General features: G+C 39.0%; 1 protein-coding gene across 1 annotated transcript; it reads left to right on the top strand.

Annotated features, from left to right (window-relative positions):
* Positions 1 to 15,192: 15,192 nt before the first annotated feature.
* LOC107803425 (agamous-like MADS-box protein AGL62) lies at positions 15,193 to 15,965 on the top strand. The gene has a single exon (XM_016627140.1). It carries the CDS (start codon positions 15,193 to 15,195, stop codon positions 15,919 to 15,921), a length of 729 nt encoding a protein of 242 aa, XP_016482626.1. The 3' UTR covers positions 15,922 to 15,965.
* The last annotated feature ends 1,711 nt before the right edge of the window (positions 15,966 to 17,676 follow it).

The following is a 17,676-nucleotide window of genomic DNA, read 5'->3' as shown; positions in this document are numbered from 1 at the left end:
TGGAATAATATGAACTTTTTGTGTGAGTCATGCACCCTATGTGATATGTTAAGTTGATCCCAAATTTAGTAAAGGTATATGAAAGAATTTTCAAGTTGTTTCACCGTTGTGTCTTTCAAAGATAAAACTTATATCTTATTAAGAGATTTACTATTTAATTGGTGATTATATTTTACTCTAATTGATACTTCACCTTTCTCATTATCTTATTGTCGCGTAATTTGCGTGAAAAATTATTATTTTATTCTACTCTAATAAATTCCATATTTATCTCGTTATAACTTGATTGAATGTCTTATTTTGCATAAATACAATATTTTACTGGGTCTTATATATTTCTAAACTAAATTAAATTGATATTCTATTTGCACAACCACTCCACTATTTTACCTTATTTGAATCCTAAACTGGCTTAATAAATCATTTGATGCTTCATTGTATTAAATTTGGAAATTGTAATTAATTGTGTTTTAAATTATTCATTGGTCATCTTGGTGGATATTGATACGGGAACTATACCCATGGTAGCATGAGGAATTTGTCGTGCAAAAGTGATTCGGAAAGATGTGGGCACAAGATGCCACATGTGTATGAATTGGAAGTTGTAAATCGAGATTTTAGATTTCCGAGGAATGATACCTCAGGCAATTTATGTTGAAATACATGCATTTTAAATAATTTAATGGATTGATTTATCATATGATTTCTTACTTGAACCCATTCATATGTAAATTGTACTCTGGTTATGTTGTTGCGTAATTACTTGATTGTCTTCTCGTTGTCATCCGCGTTCTCATTGTTCTCATTGTTGATTTGAATTGGAAATTTTTAGGTTATTGGCCTTACATTGATATTCCTTCCTTGTTAGATTTATGTAATATTTTGTACCGGTTTATATGTTCGGTAGGTATCTTGATCTGGCCTCATCATTACTCTACTGATGTTAGGCTTGATACTTACTGGGTACCACTGTGGTGTACTCATGCTACCTTTCTGCATATTTTTGTGCAGAGCGAGGTATTGGAGATATCAGACTCGGACATAGTTAGAGTGTGATCGTAATGGTTCAAGGTAGAGCTGCTTAGTCGTCGTAGTCCCTTGGAGTCTTTCCATTTTATCGTACTGTCAATTATTATTTGAACAATCTTGTATATTCGATTTCCTTGAGATCATTTCATATATTCAGTTAGAGTTCTTGACTCAGTATTACCAGTCTTGGGAGGTTATATCATTATTTCCGTTGTTGGTTTCGATTATCTATATAAAAAAATAAAAAATGGCTTGAATTGTTGTTATGATCGGCTTACTTAGTCTTAGAGACTAAGTGCCATCACGACGCCTATGAGTGGAATTTTAGGTTGTGATAGTTTCACCCCCGATTTATTGCCTCCCCTATGTTATATTTTGGTTATGTAACTTGACAGGGTTTTTGATTCTAGTTTCGGGTGTGTTTCGGAGTGATATAGGACACAAAGTCCCTAAGTTAGAGTCCTAAGTTGTTAGAGTTGACCGTAGTTTGACTTTTGTGAAGACGACTCCGTAATGGAGTTTTGACGGTTCCAATAGTTTTGTATGGTGATTTTGGACTTAGGAGCATGTCCGGATGTTGATTCGGAGGTCCGTAGGTCGTTTCGGCGAGAATTGGCGAAAGTTGAAGGTTGGAAAGTATGACCGGGAATTGACTTAATTGATATCGCAGTCGGAATCCGATTCCAGAAATTGGAATAGGTCCATCATGTCAATTATGACTTGTGTGCAAAATTTGAAGTCAATCTAAGTTGTTTTGGTATGAGTCAACATTAGTTTTGGAATTCGGAAGTTCATAAGTTCCTTAGGCTTGAATCGATGCGGGATTCATATTCTAGTGTTGTTTGATATGATTTGATGCTTCGAGCATGTTCGTATGATATTTTAGGAATTATTGGTATATTTGGTTGAGGTCCCGGGGGCCTCGGGTGTAATTCAAACCCTATTCAGCGTATTGCGGAGCCTCAAGGATTACTCAAGTTCTGGTTTTTCTACACGTCTGGTTTCCTTCTACGCATTCGTGAAGGTTTTCCCGCGTTCGCGTAGAGTCTTCAGGGATTGCTGGAGATTTACCCTTTGCGTTCATGAAGGGTCAGTGAGTTTGTGTGCTGCGATCACGGACAGGGAGCTGCGTTCGCGAAGAGGAAAGGTAGGCTGGGGGGGGGGAGGGCTCATGCATTTGGTTTACGCATTCGCGAGTGAGGCTTCGTGATCGCGAGTGGGTTCTCGTGTTTGTGTAAGAGGAAATTTGGGAAGAAATATTTTTGTGCTTCGCAAACGCGAGGCATTTTCCGCGTTCGCGAAGAAGAAATCACTAGCAGTAGAACTTAAATTGCAAAACGAGGGTTCTATGTCATACTTAATAATTTGGACCTAGAGAGCTCAGTGTGATGCGATATTTCGAGAGAATTTCAAAAAAATCGTTGGGGTAAGTGATTCTAACCCAGATTGGGCTATATTTCATGAATCTATTACTATTTTCATCATCTAATTAGGGATTTGAGTTGGAAATTTGGGGGAAAATGGTAGAAACTTCCTAGACTAAATTTTTGAGTTTTGAAAGGCGATTTGAGGTCGAATTTGAGTAATTATTATATGATTGGACTCGTTATCGAATGGGTGTTCGAATTTTGTAAATTTGGTCGGGTTCCGAGATACGGGTCCGGGTTGACTTTTTGAGTTGACTTTTATTTCTTTGCAAAGATCGTAACTTTATTATTCAAATTAGCTTCCTATAGTTTATATTTAGGGTATGAAGTTGTTTTGGCTAGATTCGAGCCGTTCGAAGTTGGATAATCAAGGGAAAGGCCTTCTAGTGGATTGAGTTGGCGTAATTTGAGGTAAGTGACTTGTTTAACCTTGTGTGGGGGAATTTTCCCTTAGGATTGGTGTTGCTTTAATAATTGTGATGTGTGTAAGCCGTGTACGCAAGGTGACGAGTGTGTACACAGGCTAAATATGAAAATTACCGGTTTTAGCTATGTAGATTCCTTTCATGCCTTAGTTGAGTTAACTTAACATGTTGTATTCATCATTATTGGTATATTTTCACATGTCTACTTGTCTTACTCTCTTACATGCTAATTGCCATACATGTTTGGGTAGCAACATTTTTGTGTTTCACGAACGCGAGGCATTTTCCGCGTTCGCGAAGAACAAATCACTAGCAGCAGAACTTAAATTGCAAAACGAGGGTTCTATCTCATTTTTCATAATTTGGACCTAGAGAGCTCGGTATGAGGCGATATTTTGAGGGATTTTCAAGAAAATCGTTGGCGTAAGTGATTCTAACCCGTATTGGTCTATATTTCATGAATCTATTACTATTTTTATAGATTTATCATCTATAAAACTATTTTTATCATCTAATTAGGGATTTTTGTTGGAAATTTGGGAAAATGGTATAAACTTCCTAGACTAAATTTTTGAGTTTTGAAAGGTTGGACTCATTATCAAATGAGTGTTCGAATTTTGTAAATTTGGTCGGGTTTCATGACTCGGGCTTGGGTTGACTTTTTGAGTTGACTTTTTATTTCTTTGCAAAGATCGTAACTTTATTATTCGAATTAGCTTTCTATAGTTTATATTTATGGTATGAAGTTGTTTTGACTAGACTCGAGTGGTTCAGAGTTAGATAATCGAGGGAAGGGCCTAATAGTGGATTGAGTTGGCTTGATTTGAGGTAAGTGACTTGCCTAACCTTATAGGGGGGAATTTTCCCTTAGGATTGGTGTTGTTTGTGATAATTTTGATGTGTGTAAGCCGTGCACTCAAGGTGACGAGTGTGTACACGGGGTAAATTTAAAAATTATCGGTTTTAGCTATTTAGATTCCTTTCATGCCTTAATTGAGTTATCCTAATATGTTATATTCATCATTATTGGTTTATTTTTACATGTCTACTTATCTTACTCTCTTACATGATAATTGCCCTACATGTTTAGTTGAGGTCCCTGTTTCCTTTATTCTGTATTCATTACTTAATTGTTGAACTCTTTACTTGAAATTGTTAAATCGTGGAATATCTTGTTGTTAAAATTGGAATTGACATATAAAGGTCGTGATTCACATTGAGGCAAAGTAGTTGTTCATTTCGGTTGTTATTGTTAAGACTGCTGTATACTTTGTGGTTGAGCCATAGGCTCTTTACTATGAAAATATTGTTATTGTTTGATTTCTCTAGCAAGTTGTTATATTGGGCACTTGAGGTGCGATTTGTGATACATTGTGATATTGATACGCATGCAGTGGTATAAGGTTTGGGGGTTGAAACGCATGTGGTGAGATAAGGTGGGCTTGATACGCGTGGCTAGTAGGTGAACTACTAGAAGTCATGCGGCGTGATAAGGTGGGCTAAAACGCGGGATGCTTTTTCGGAAAAATGATTTTCAAAACTAAATATAAAGGCTCCCGCGGTAATATAAGGAAAGATTGTGATTTATTCTTGTGATTTGAGACTACGAGGTTGTACCTCGATAGTGACTTTTGTTGGCATTTCTCTATTTTTGCACTTGTCTTTGGTTGTTGTTGTTTCTTTAGCATATTGTTTATTGTTTTCTTTGTGTTGTACTAATTTCTTTAGTTCAGTATAGCTAACCTTGATATGCTATTTGTTGTTTCAATTTCATTACTGTCATTATTATACTGCCTTACACTTGTTCAGTCTTTTATTTATTCTAGTAGGGCCTTGACCTGATCTCGTAACTACTCTACCGAGGTTAGGATTGGCACTTATTGGGTACCGTTTTGGTGTACTTATACTACGCTTCTACACATATTTTGGTACAGATCCAGGTACCTCTTACCAGTCCAGGCATTAGTGATTTGAGTCCGAGCGTGGAGACTTCAAGGTATACCTGCCAGCGTCCGCAGGCCTCAGAGTCCCCTTCTACCTTGATTTCCATATTTCATTACCCTTTTATAGACATTGATGTATAGGATTATTCAATACTATTACGTAGAGCTTGTGAGTTATATTTCGTCGGGTTTTGGGAGTTGTACATGTTGAGTTGCAGATTTTATTTTATATAGTGGTTGAAATTTTGAGACTTTAAATTATTGCTGCAGTTATTTCTGCATGACTGTTAGGCTTACCTAGTCTTAGAGACTAGATGCCATCACGATATCCTACGGAATGAAATTGGGGTTGCGACAAATTGGTATCTGAGCTCTAGATTTATAGGTGTTATGAGTCAAAAGCAAGTTTAGTAGATTCTCGCGGATCGGTATAGAGACATCTATACTTATCTTCGGGAGGCTATGGAACTGTTAAGAAAAGTTTCACTTCTTTGATTCCTTATCGTACGAATTTGTTGACTTCAAAATTCTAAATCTCTGTCTTTCTATTCTCTAATAGATTGTGAGGACATGCATAACTTGATCTGATGATCAAACACCCGCGCCTCCTACTAGAGCCACGAGAGGCCGGGGTCGAGGATGGGGCAGAGCCCAAGGACGGGCATGTGGTGCAGCTAGAGCACCTACCCGAGCTGCGACAGAGGATCCACCAGTAGCTACAGTCGGGGGTTAGACACTTGAGGCAATATTGCCGCCCTCGCACTTCAGGAGACCCTCGCACAGTTCATGAGTATGTTCAGCACTTTAGCTCAGGTGGGGTTGAACCCACTTGCACCAGCCACATCTCAGGCTGGGGGAGGAGCACAGACTCCCGCGGCCTGTACCCTAGAGCAGTGGATCCAGGTTGACCAGGTACTAGAGGTCATACTAGTACAACCAGTTGTTCCAGTTCAACCCGAGGTTAGGGCGACAACTTCTGAGAGGGAGTATCTCAAGCTCGAGAGGTACAAAAAGTACCACCCTCCTACTTTCAGTGGTTTAGCTTCAGAGGATGCCCAGGGTTTTCTTGAGGAGTGCCACCGTATCCTCTGTACTATGGGTATATGGATTCGAGTGGAGTTGCTTTCACTACGTTCCAGCTTAAGGGAGCGGCTTATCAGTGGTGGCGGGCATATGAGTTGGGTAGCCCGACCGATGCAGCTTCACTCACCTGGTCTCAGCTCTCAAAGATGTACATAAGGGAGTTTGTTCCCCAGAGTCTTAGGGATGCATGGCGCGCAGAGTTTGAGCAGTTGCGCCAGGGTTCTATGACCATATCAGAGTATGCAGTCTGGTTCAGTGATTTGTCCAGGCATGCACCAGCCTTGGTTGTTACTGTTAGAGAGTGAGTTTGTCAATTTATCGAGGGGATCAACCCCGGTATCAGATTCAGCATGGCCCGAGGGCTGGAGATGGACATCCCATACCAACAGGTAGTGGAGATCGCGCGAAGATTGGAGAGTATGTGGGCTCGAGAAAGAGAGGAGAGGGAAGACATGAGGCCTCGAGATTCTGGCACATATAATGGTGCATGTGCCCCAGTTGCAGCCCGTCATGGTAGGGGATATGTGAGCCGCCCTGTTCATTTATAACTTCCAGCTTCCAGCAGTATTCCGGCCACTCTCAGGCCTTAGGTTGCCCATTATCCACCTCTACTGTCGAGTGCACCTCCTGCACGGGGTGCTTTCAGCGATCAATCCAGCCAACCAGGCCCGAGTCAGTCTTAGTAGCCACGTCTTCTGAGAGCTTGTTTTGAGTGGTGATACTCGTCATATGGTGAGGGACTTCCCTAGACTTAGGAGGGGTGCACCTCAACAGACTACTCAGGCTCCGCACATTCCATCGAGTCCTCAGGCTTCTCAAGTCGTGGTTACTGCACCAGTTTCCACTCCACCTATTCAACCGGCTAGAGGTGGAGGTCGGGCAGGTAAAGGTCGCCCTAAAGAGGGAGGCCAGGCCATATATTATGCTCTTCCTACTAGGACGGAGGCAGTTGCATCCAACTCAATTATCACAGGCATTGTTCCAGTTTGTCATAGAGATGCATCAGTTTTATTTGATCCAGTCTCCACCTATTCCTATGTATCGTCTTATTTTACTCCGTATTTGGGTATATCCCATGATTCTTTGAGTTCTCCTGTCTATGTGTCCATGTATGTGGGAGATATCATTGTTGTTGACCATGTGTATCGGTCATGTTTAGTTGTTCTTGGTGATTTTGAGACCAGAGCCAATCTATTATTGCTCAGTATGATAGATTTTGATGTTATTTTGGGCATGGACTAGTTGTCGCCCTATCATGCTATCCTTGATTGTTACGCCAATATGGTGATATTGGCTATGCCAGGTTTGCTGCGGTTAGAGTAGAGAGGTACTTTAGATTATGTTCCTAGAAGGGTGGTATCTTTCCTTAAGGCACATAGGATGGTTGGAAAGAGGTGTGATACGTATCTAGCATATGTGAGAGATGCTAGTGTTGATACTCCTATCGTTGAGTCAGTTCCGGTAGTGAGGGATTATCCAGATGTATTTCCGGCGGATCTTCCAAGCATGTCGTCCGATAGGGATATCGATTTTGGTATTGATTTATTATCTGGCACTCAACCCATTTTTATTCCACCATATTGTGTGGCCCCAGTCGAGTTGAATGATTTAAAGGAACAGTTGCAAGAGTTGCTTGATAAGGGTTTTATTCGGCCTAGTGTATCACCAAGGGGTGCTCCGGTCTTGTCTGTAAAGAAGAAGGATGGTTCCATACGCATGTGTATTGATTATCTCTAGTTGAACAAGGTTACAGTGAAGAACAGGTATCCATTGCCACATATTGATGACCTATTTGATCAGCTATAGGGTGCTAGAGTATTTTCAAAGATTGACTTATGGTCGGGTTATCATCAGTTGAAGATTCGGGAGACGGATATCCCGAAGACTGCCTTCAGGACTTGGTAGGGTCATTACGAGTTCCTTGTGATGTCATTTGGGTTGACCAACGCCCCAATAACATTCATGTACTTTATGAACAATGTATTCCAGCCCTATCTTGACTCATTCATCATTGTGTTTATTGATGACATTCTAGTGTACTCCCAAAGCCGGGAGGATCTTGAGCAGCACTTGAGGACCGTGCTCTAGACCTTGAGAGAAAAGAAGTTGTATGTAAAATTTTCAAAGTGTGAATTCTAGCTTAATTCAGTGGAACTTTTGGGTCATTTAGTGTCGAGCGAGGGGATTAAGGTAGATCCAAAGAAGATTGAAGCAGTGTAGAGTTATCCCAGACTGTCTTTAGCTACGGAGATCCGGAGTTTTCTTAGTTTGGCAGGGTATTACCATCGATTCGTAAAGGGTTTCTCATCTATTGTTGTACCTATGACCAGATTGACCCAGAAGGGTTCTCCGTTCAGGTGGACCGAGGAGTGTAAGGAGAGCTTTCAAAAGCTCAAGACAGCCTTGACTACGGCCCCAGTGTTGGTGTTGCCTACAGGTTCGAGGCCTTATATTGTGTACTGTGATGCGTCGCGTATTGGTCTCGACACGATGTTGATGTAGGATGGTAGGGTGATTGCCTACTCATCTAGACAGCTGAAGGTGCATGAGAAGAATTATCCTGTCCACGACCTTGAGTTAGCAACTATTGTTCATGCCTTGAAGATTTGGCAGCACTATTTGTACGGTGTCCCTTGTGAGATCTATACCGACCACCGAAGTCTACAACATATGTTCAAACAGAAGGATCTTAACTTGAGGCAGTGGAGGTGGTTAGAGTTGCTTAAGGATTATGATATCACCATTCTATATCATCCTGGGAAGGCCAATGTGGAGGCCAATGCCTTGAGTCAAAAGCCGAAGAGCTTTGGCAGTTTAGCATATCTACTGGCAGCGGAGAGGCCATTAGCATTGGATGTTCAGGTCTTGGCCAACAAATTTGTTAAATTGGATATTTCAGAGCCGAGTCGAGTTTTGGCTTGTGTGGTTTCTCGGTCTTCTCCATATGATCGTATTAGAGAGCGTCAGTATGACGACCCCCATCTGATTTTCCTTAAAGAGACGGTTCAGCACGACGATGCCAAGGAGGTCACTATTGGGGATGCCGGTGTGTTGCGGATGCAAGGCTGGGTTTGTGTGCCCAATGTCGATGATTTGCGTGAGTTGATTCTTTAGGAGGCCTACAGTTCATGGGACTCCATTCATTCGGGTGCCGCCAAGATGTATCAGGACTTGAGGTAGTACTACTGATGGAGGAGAATGAATAAGGACATAGTGGAGTATGTAGCTCGGTGCCTAAATTGCGAGAAAGTGAAGTATAAGAATCAATGACCACACGAATTGCTTCAGAGGCTAGAGATTCCAGAGTGGAAATAGGAGCGGGTTACTATAGATTTCGTTGTTAGGCTACCATGGACTCAGAGGAAGTTCGATGCAGTTTGGGTGATTGTGGATAGGTTGACCAAGTCGGCTAATTTCATTCCAATGGTTACTACTTATTCTTTAGAGCAGCTGGCTCAAATTTATATTCGCGAGATCATCCGACTTCATGGCGTGCCGGTATCCATCATCTCTGACCAGGGTACACAGTTTACATCGCGGTTTTGGAGGGCCGTACAATGTGAGTTAGGCATGCGGGTTGAGCTGAGTACAACATTTCACCCTCAGACGAACGGATAGTCCGAGCGCACTATTTAGATTCCTGAGGATATGCTTCATCCATGTGCGATGAAATTTGGGGGTTCTTGGGATCAGTTCTTGCCGCTTACGGAGTTTGCCTACAACAACAGCTACCACTCGAGCTTTCAGATGGATCAGTATAAGGCTTTATATGGGAGGCGGTGTCGGTCTCCGGTGGGTTGGTTTGAGCTGAGTGAGGCTAGGCTATTGGGTACAGACTTGGTTCAGGATGCTTTGGAAAAGGTTAAATTGATTCAGGATCAGCTTCGCACAACCCAATCTAGACAGAAGAGTTATGTGGATTGGAAGGTTCACGACGTCGCATTCATGGTTGGGGAGTGTGTCTTGCTCAGGGTTTCGCCCATAAAGGGTGTTATGAGGTTCATAAAGAAGGACAAGTTGAGCCCTTAGTTGCTTCAGTGAAGGTTCGGTGGAGGGGTCAGATAGTCGAGGAGGCAACTTCGAAGACCGAGCATGATATACGTAGCCGTTATCCTCATCTTTTCACCACTTCAGGTATGCCTCTATACTCGTTCGAGGACGAACGTTTATTTTAAGAGGGGGAGGATGTAACGACCCGACCGGTTGTTTTGAGTGTTTGAGCCTCGATCCCCTATTTATTACCTCCCCTATGTTATATTGTGGTTTTGTAACTTGTCGGGGTGTTTGGTTTTGGTTTCGGGTGAGTTTCAGAGTAAAATGGGACACATAGTCCCTAAGTTGCAGTCCTAAGTTGTTTGAGTTAACCGTAGTTTGACTTTTATAAATATAACCCCGAAAAGGAGTTTTGACGGTTCCAATAGCTCTGTATGGTAATTTTAGACTTAGTAGCGTGTCCGTATGTTGATTTGGAGGTTCGTAGGTCATTTCGGCGAGAATTGGCAAAAATTGGAAAGTCGAAGGTTTGGAAGGTTGGAAAGTTTGACTGAGAGTTGACTTTATTGATATCGGGGTCAGACTCCAATTCCGAAAGTTGGAATAGGTCCGTCATTTCAATTATGACTTGTGTGCGAAATTTGAAGTCAATCAGAGTTATTTTGGTATGAGTCGACATTAGTTTTGGAATTCGAAAGTTTATAAGTTCCTTAGGATTCAATCGATGCGCGATTCATGATTCTAGTGTTGTTTGATATGATTTGACACTTCGAGCCTGTTCGTAAGATATTTTAGAACTTTTTTGTATGTTTGGTTGAGGTCCCCGGGGCCTCGGGTGTAATTCGGACCATGTCTAGCGTATTGCGGAACCTTAAAGATTGCTGAAGTTCTGGTTTTACTATAGGCCTGGTTATATTTCCCGCATTTGCATAGAGTCTTTAGGGATGGCTGGGGATATACCCTTCGCATTCGCGAAGAAAGGCCACGCATTCATGAAGGGTCAGTGAGTTTGTGCACTGCGATTGCGGACAGGGAGCCGCGTTCGCGAAGAAGAAAGGCAGGCTGGGGGGGGGGGGCTCACGCGTTTGGTTTACACGTTCGCTAGTGAGGCTTCACGATCGCAGAGCTTGGGAGCTTTGGTCATTGCGTTTGTGAGTGGGTTCTCGCATTCGCGTAAGAGGAAATTTGGGCAACAACATTTTTGTGCTTCGCGAATGCGAGGCATTTTCCGCGTTCGCGAAGAACAAATCACTGGCAACAGAACTTAAATTGCAAAACGAGTGTTCTATATCATATTTCATAATTTGGATCTAGAGAGCTCGATGTGAGGCGATATTTTGAGGGATTTTCAAGAAAATCGATGGGGTAAGTGATTCTAACCCGGATTGGTCTATATTTTATAAATCTATTACTATTTTCATCATCTAATTAGGGATTTTAGTTGGAAATTTGGGAAGAAATGGTAGAAACTTCCTAGACTCAATTTTTGAGTTTTGAAAGGTTGGACTCGATATCGAATAAGTGTTCGGATTTTATAAATTTGGTCGAGTTCCAAGACGGGGGCCCGGGTTGACTTTTTGAGTGGACTTTTTATTTCTTTGCAAAGATCGTAACTTTATTATTTGAATTAGCTTCCTATAGTTTATATTTATGGTATGAAGTTGTTTTGGCTAGATTCGAGGCGTTCGGAGTTAGATAATCGAGGGAAGGGCCTTATACTAGATTGAGTTGGCGTGATTTGAGGTAAGTGACTTGCCTAACCTTGCGTGAGGGAATTTTCCCATAAGATTGGTGTTGTTTGTCATAATTTTGATGTGTTTAAGCCGTGTTCGCAAGATGACGAGTGTGTACACGGATTAAATGTAGAAATTACCGGTTTTAGCTACTTAGATTCCTTTCATGCCTTAATTTAGTTATCTTAATATGTTATATTCATCATTATTGGTCTATTTTTACATGTCTACTTGTCTTACTCTCTTAGATGCTAATTTCCCTACATGTTTAGCTGAAGTCCTTGTTTCCTTTATTCCGTATTCATTACTTAATTGTTGAACTCTTTACTTGAAGTTGTTAAATCGTGGAATATCTTATTGTTAAAATTGATATTGAGATATAAATGTCGTGATTCACATTGAGGCAAAGTAGTTGTTCATTCCGGTTGTTATTGTTGAGATTCTTGTATACTTTGTGGTTGAGCCACGGGCTCTTTATTGTGAAAATACTGTTATTGTTTGATTTCTCTAGCAAGTTGTTATATTGGGTACTTGAGGTGCGATTTGTGATATTGATACGCATGCAGTCGTATAAGGTTTTGGGGTTGAAACACATGTGGTGAGATAAGCTAAGTTGGGCTTGATACGTGTGGCTAGTAGGAGAACTACTAGAAGTCATGCGGTGTGCTAAGGTGGGCTAAAACGCGAGATGCTATTTCGGGAAAATAATTTTCAAAACTAAATGTAAAGGCTACCGCGGTGATATAAGGAAAGATTGTGATTTATTCTTGTGGTTTGAGATTACGAGGCAGTACCTCAATAGTGACTCTTGTTGGCATTTCTCCATTTTTGTACTTGTCTTTGGTTGTTGTTTCCTTAGCATATTTTTTATTATTTTCTCCATGCTGCACTAATTGCTTTAGTTCAGTGTAGCTAACCTTGATATGCTATTTCTTGTTTCAATTTCATTACTGTCATTATTACGCTGCCTTACACTTGTTCAGTCTTTTATTTATTCCAGTAGGGCCTTGACCTGACCTCGTCACTACTCTACCGAGGTTAGGCTTGGCATTTACTGCGTACCGTTGTGGTGTACTCATGCTACGCTTCTGCACATCTTTTTGTGCAGATCCAGGTACCTCCTACCAGTCCAGGCATCAGTGATTTGAGTTCGAGTGTGGAGACTTTAAGGTATACCTGCCAGCGTCCGCAGGCCTCGAAATCCCCTTCTACCTTGTTTTCCTATTTCATAATCCTTTATAGACATTGATGTATAAGATTAATCTGGTCGAGCATTAAGGTTGTAGGTTAGGAGGTTGTTAAGTTCATTTAGTCTATCAGTGTGAGGCTAGGCTGATTGGATTTAGTCTTAGACTGCTAGTAGCCGGTGTTGTGTTTTCACTACTCTTCCGTTATTTACTGATTATTATTTCTGCTTTCCATTTATTCACTGATTCTTGCGATGTCATGATTATTTACATATTTTTATTGATGGTACTGATATATTGTCTCTTTTCATCTTTTCGTCTTCTTGAGCCGAGGATCTTTCAGAAACATCCTCTCTACCACATCGGGGTAGAGGTAAGGTCTGCGTATACACTACCCTCCCTAGACCCCACTTGTGGGACTATACTGGGTCGTTGTTGTTGATGTATTAGATTAATCAGTACTATTACGTAGAGCTTGTGAGTTATATTTCGTCAGGTTTTGGGAGTTGTACATGTTGAGTTGCAAATTTTATATTATATAGTTGTTGAAGTTTTGAGACTTTAAATTATTACTTCAGTCATCTCTGCATGAATGTTAGGCTTACCTAGTCTTAGAGACTAGGTGCCATCACGATATTCTATTGAGAAAAATTGAGGTCGTGACAATTTTTCTAAGTAAGAGTGCAGGACTAAGAAAATATCCATAGAATTAGACCAAATTTATAATCATAGTAATGAACTACACGAAATATCTTTTTCACCTCATTATTACCATCATTTTAATAAGTTCATATGTAAAATGGTGGTAATTATGAAGTAAAAATATATTTTCTATGGTGGTTTAATTTACTAATTATTCTAAATTTTGGTCTATTCCTATGGATATTTTCTTGTTAGTCTTGCTTCGCAAATGACCTTCTATCATAAATTAGATAGTGCGAAAGTATCTATTCTCTTACTCATATTAAGTATGAAAATAGTTGAGCATTTCGATTTAAAATCTTAAAGTAATTAGTGAGTAATTTAAAAATTTTACAAAAATAAAATCCTCATGATCGATGGTTTAGATACTTCTGAGAGAAATATTATATAATTCTACTGCCCGACTTCCCTCGTAAAACCTAATCCTAATACTCACGACAAGTGAAAGAATATTGTAATAAAAAAATTAAACTTTATCGTGGAATAAATTATAACTTTTATAAATTCAAACGCCTTCTTACACTTGATGTGACACATTGTGTGTATGTCTCTATATATATATATATATATATATATATATATATATATATATATATATATATATATATATATATATATATATATATTTTTTATAACTTTACTGATAAATTGGTCGATTACTTTAGAAAACATTACTGACAAATGCAAATTGAAAAAGTCGTATTTTTACAATAAAAGGTTATACTGGTCAATTAATATATTCTTTTTTAATACGTTTCTTCAACTTGTTCTTAAATTATTAAATGGTGTTCAAATGCTAATAAATAACATAATTTTTAATTAAGAAAAATATGTAATGTCTAATTATGATCATTAAGGACTAGCGCTGTCTAGATAAAGAAACGATGAATGAAGGCCAAATGGGTTTGGTTCAAATCCTTCAAAAAAAGAAAGAACATAAGTTTCTAGATTCCGAGGTTATTTGAATTCATTTTCCTCAAACAATTACTTAAACGACATATTAGCAAAATAAAAGGTTATATTGATAATTTAATATTTTCTTTTTAAAACTATATTTAACTTGTTTCCAAATACAATTGTGGTCAAGTGCAATCCAATAACATAATTCAAATTAAGAAAAATATGTATTGTCTAATTATGATCATTTAAAACTAGCGCTGGTGAGACAAAGAAACAAAGAATGGAGGCAAAATGGGTTTGGTTCAAATCCTTCAAAAAAAGAAAGAACATAAGTTTCTAGATTCCGAGGTTATTTGAAGTCATTTTCCTAAAACAATTACCTAAACGACATATTAGCAAAATAAAAGGTTATATTGATCATTTAATATTTTCTTTTTACAACTATATTTAACTTGTTCCCAAATAAAATTGTGGTCAAGTGCAATCCAATAACATAATTCAAATTAAGATAAATATGTATTGTCTAATTATGATCATTTAAAACTAGCGCTGGTGAGACAAAGAAACAAAGAATGGAGGCAAAATGGGTTTGGTTCAAATCCTTCAAAAAAATAAAGAACATAAGTTTCTAGATTGCGAAGTTATTTGAATTCATTTTCCTAAAACAATGAAAATGAGAATGTAAAATCACAATATCTTATATAAAGTTCTCGGTTTTGAGACTTAAAAATCACCAATTCTTTGTTTCTCAATCGAGTGTTTAATCAGCCATGGGTAAAAGGAGTAAGGGTCGCCAAAAGGTTGACATGGTGAAGATGCAAAACCAGAGTAACTTACAAGTGACTTTCTCTAAACGTCGTGCTGGTCTCTTCAAGAAGGCTAGTGAACTTTGTACACTATGTGGTGCTGAAGTTGCCCTTGTGGTATTTTCCCCGGGCAAGAAAGTTTACTCATTTGGCCACCCGTGTGTGGATTCAGTGGTAGATAGGTTTCTCACGAGGAACTATCCACCAAATAATGGGCATAACCAGCTCATTATGGCTCATCGAAATGCTAATGTTCGTGATCTCAATATGGAGCTCACGAATATTGAGGGGATTCTCCAAATGGAAAAAAATCGCGGAGAAGCCCTACATGCAAGGAAGAGAGATAATGGTCATTGGTGGGAAGCTCCAATTGAAGAACTTAACTTATTTCAACTGCAACAATTGAAGGAGGCAATGGAAAGAATAAAGAAGAACGTTGAAAGAAAGGCACATAACCAACAAATGGTGACTAGTAATGCGTTCCCATTTCTCACCTTTGGAAGTGCCTTGGAACCTATTGGTGCTAGGGCAAGATCTTCATATGGTTCCTATGGCTCTTTTCCATTTCAAAATATTGTTTCGGGACTCACCTTTGGTGCCTCTTCTGCTAACAGTGCCAGTGGATCTGCTTCTTCAGTAGTTCCTGTTATTCCGGAAAATCCTGAGACTTCAAGACCTAGCATGCGTAATTGAATTTTTGGAAATAACAAGCTTAAATATCCTATGCATGTGTCTTTTGTGTCACGTATAATGGTCATTAGTTATGTTTCATATTACTAGGAGTTCAAGAGTTGAAACAATAGCTATATAAGTGATCAGTCCAATGTATTGGAGTTGTTTTTATAATATTATTACCGTGTTTTATGTTTGTCTCGCTATTCCATCCTTTTTGTGCCTTATAAGTTTTTTCTTTTAAATATATTTTTGAATGGTGTTACTCATTTCTTTAACTTACAATAAAGTGGTAGAGTGCCCTAGTTTAAATTCCAACAAGAATCAATCATATAGTCATAGTAGTTTTGTTTAAGTATCTGAGGTTATTTTATTATATATACGGAGATAATTACATTTAGATTTTATCCTCATTGCTAGTGATAGTTCAGTGTGGGTAAATATTAACTATTAAGTTTGTAGTATCTATAATATTGATTTTCTTTCTCAGTATGTAAGTAAGGTGGAATGCACGAGCCATATTTATACCATTTGTTTACTTCGGTTAATCATTCATTGATGTGGAAATTGATAGTTACCGAGTTACCGAGTTATCGTGTCTCCACTATATCATATTATCGCAAGTAGTATTTCTTCTCAAGAACGTGTCACGACTCAATTTCACCTATAGGTCGTGATGGTGCCTAACGTCACCGCTAGGCAAGCCAACTAATGAATTAAACATATATTTCCTCTTTTAATAAGTTTTCGAGTAATTAAACTTTCCTTATTTGCAAGATTTAAGAAAATAAAAGGTTTAAATAAATAAAACCAAGCAATAGTTCAAAAACACAATTCTACTAGCGTGTGTGCCAAAACCTGGTGTCACAAGTGTATGAACATCTAGTAGATTATACAAAACTCAACTACTGTCTGAATATAAAATAGACATAATACAAATACAAAGGAGAGGCTCTAGGAACTACAGAATGGCTCAGAAAGTAGCTCAACACTAAGCCTCGGGATATCTGGGATGCGCGCCGGTAGGACCGCCTAATACACCTGTCTCAGATCCTGTACAAAAAGTGCAGCAAGTGTAGCATGAGTACGTAAACAACGTGTACCCAGTAAGTATCAAGTCTAATCTCTAAGAAGTAGTGACGAGAGGTCGACTTCGACACTTACTATGGGTCAATAATATTAAGATAGGAATATTTAAATAAACACGATTTATGGGAATAATAACAAATTTCCTTAACAAGCAGGAATAAATAATTCTTTCACAATTTAATACATTCCAATAAGTCATTTATCTTTACAAGCTCCAATAATAATGTCAAGACACCGTGTAATTGTTATTATTAAGCACGATTTATGCCGAGGTCGTACGGCCCGATCCGAAATAATATGTACACTGCCGAGGGTCGAGCGACATGAACCATAGATGCATCTATCTACTGCCGAGGTGTTCGGCCCGCTCCACAAGAAGAGAAGGATATTTTATAAGCATTTGACTTAAACATTTTTGAGGTTTTATACAAAAATAATACCAATTTCACTAGCGATCTTTCACAATTTCCCCAACAAATACCAATATAATTTAGGCATTTTAAACTATTAAGTATGATGCAAAAATTCCAAATAGTTCATGAATTGGGTCCTAAACTACCCGGACAATAGCATAATAGTAGCTACGCATGGACTCTCATCACCTCGTACGTACGTAGCCCCCACAATTAGGAATAATTATTTATTTAAAATACCTATGGGGTAGATTTCCTCATACAAGGTTAGACA

Source organism: Nicotiana tabacum, chromosome 15, assembly GCF_000715075.1.
Source record: "Nicotiana tabacum cultivar K326 chromosome 15, ASM71507v2, whole genome shotgun sequence".
Lineage (NCBI taxonomy): Eukaryota > Viridiplantae > Streptophyta > Magnoliopsida > Solanales > Solanaceae > Nicotiana > Nicotiana tabacum.
This window is presented reverse-complemented; position numbering and strand designations above follow the sequence as displayed.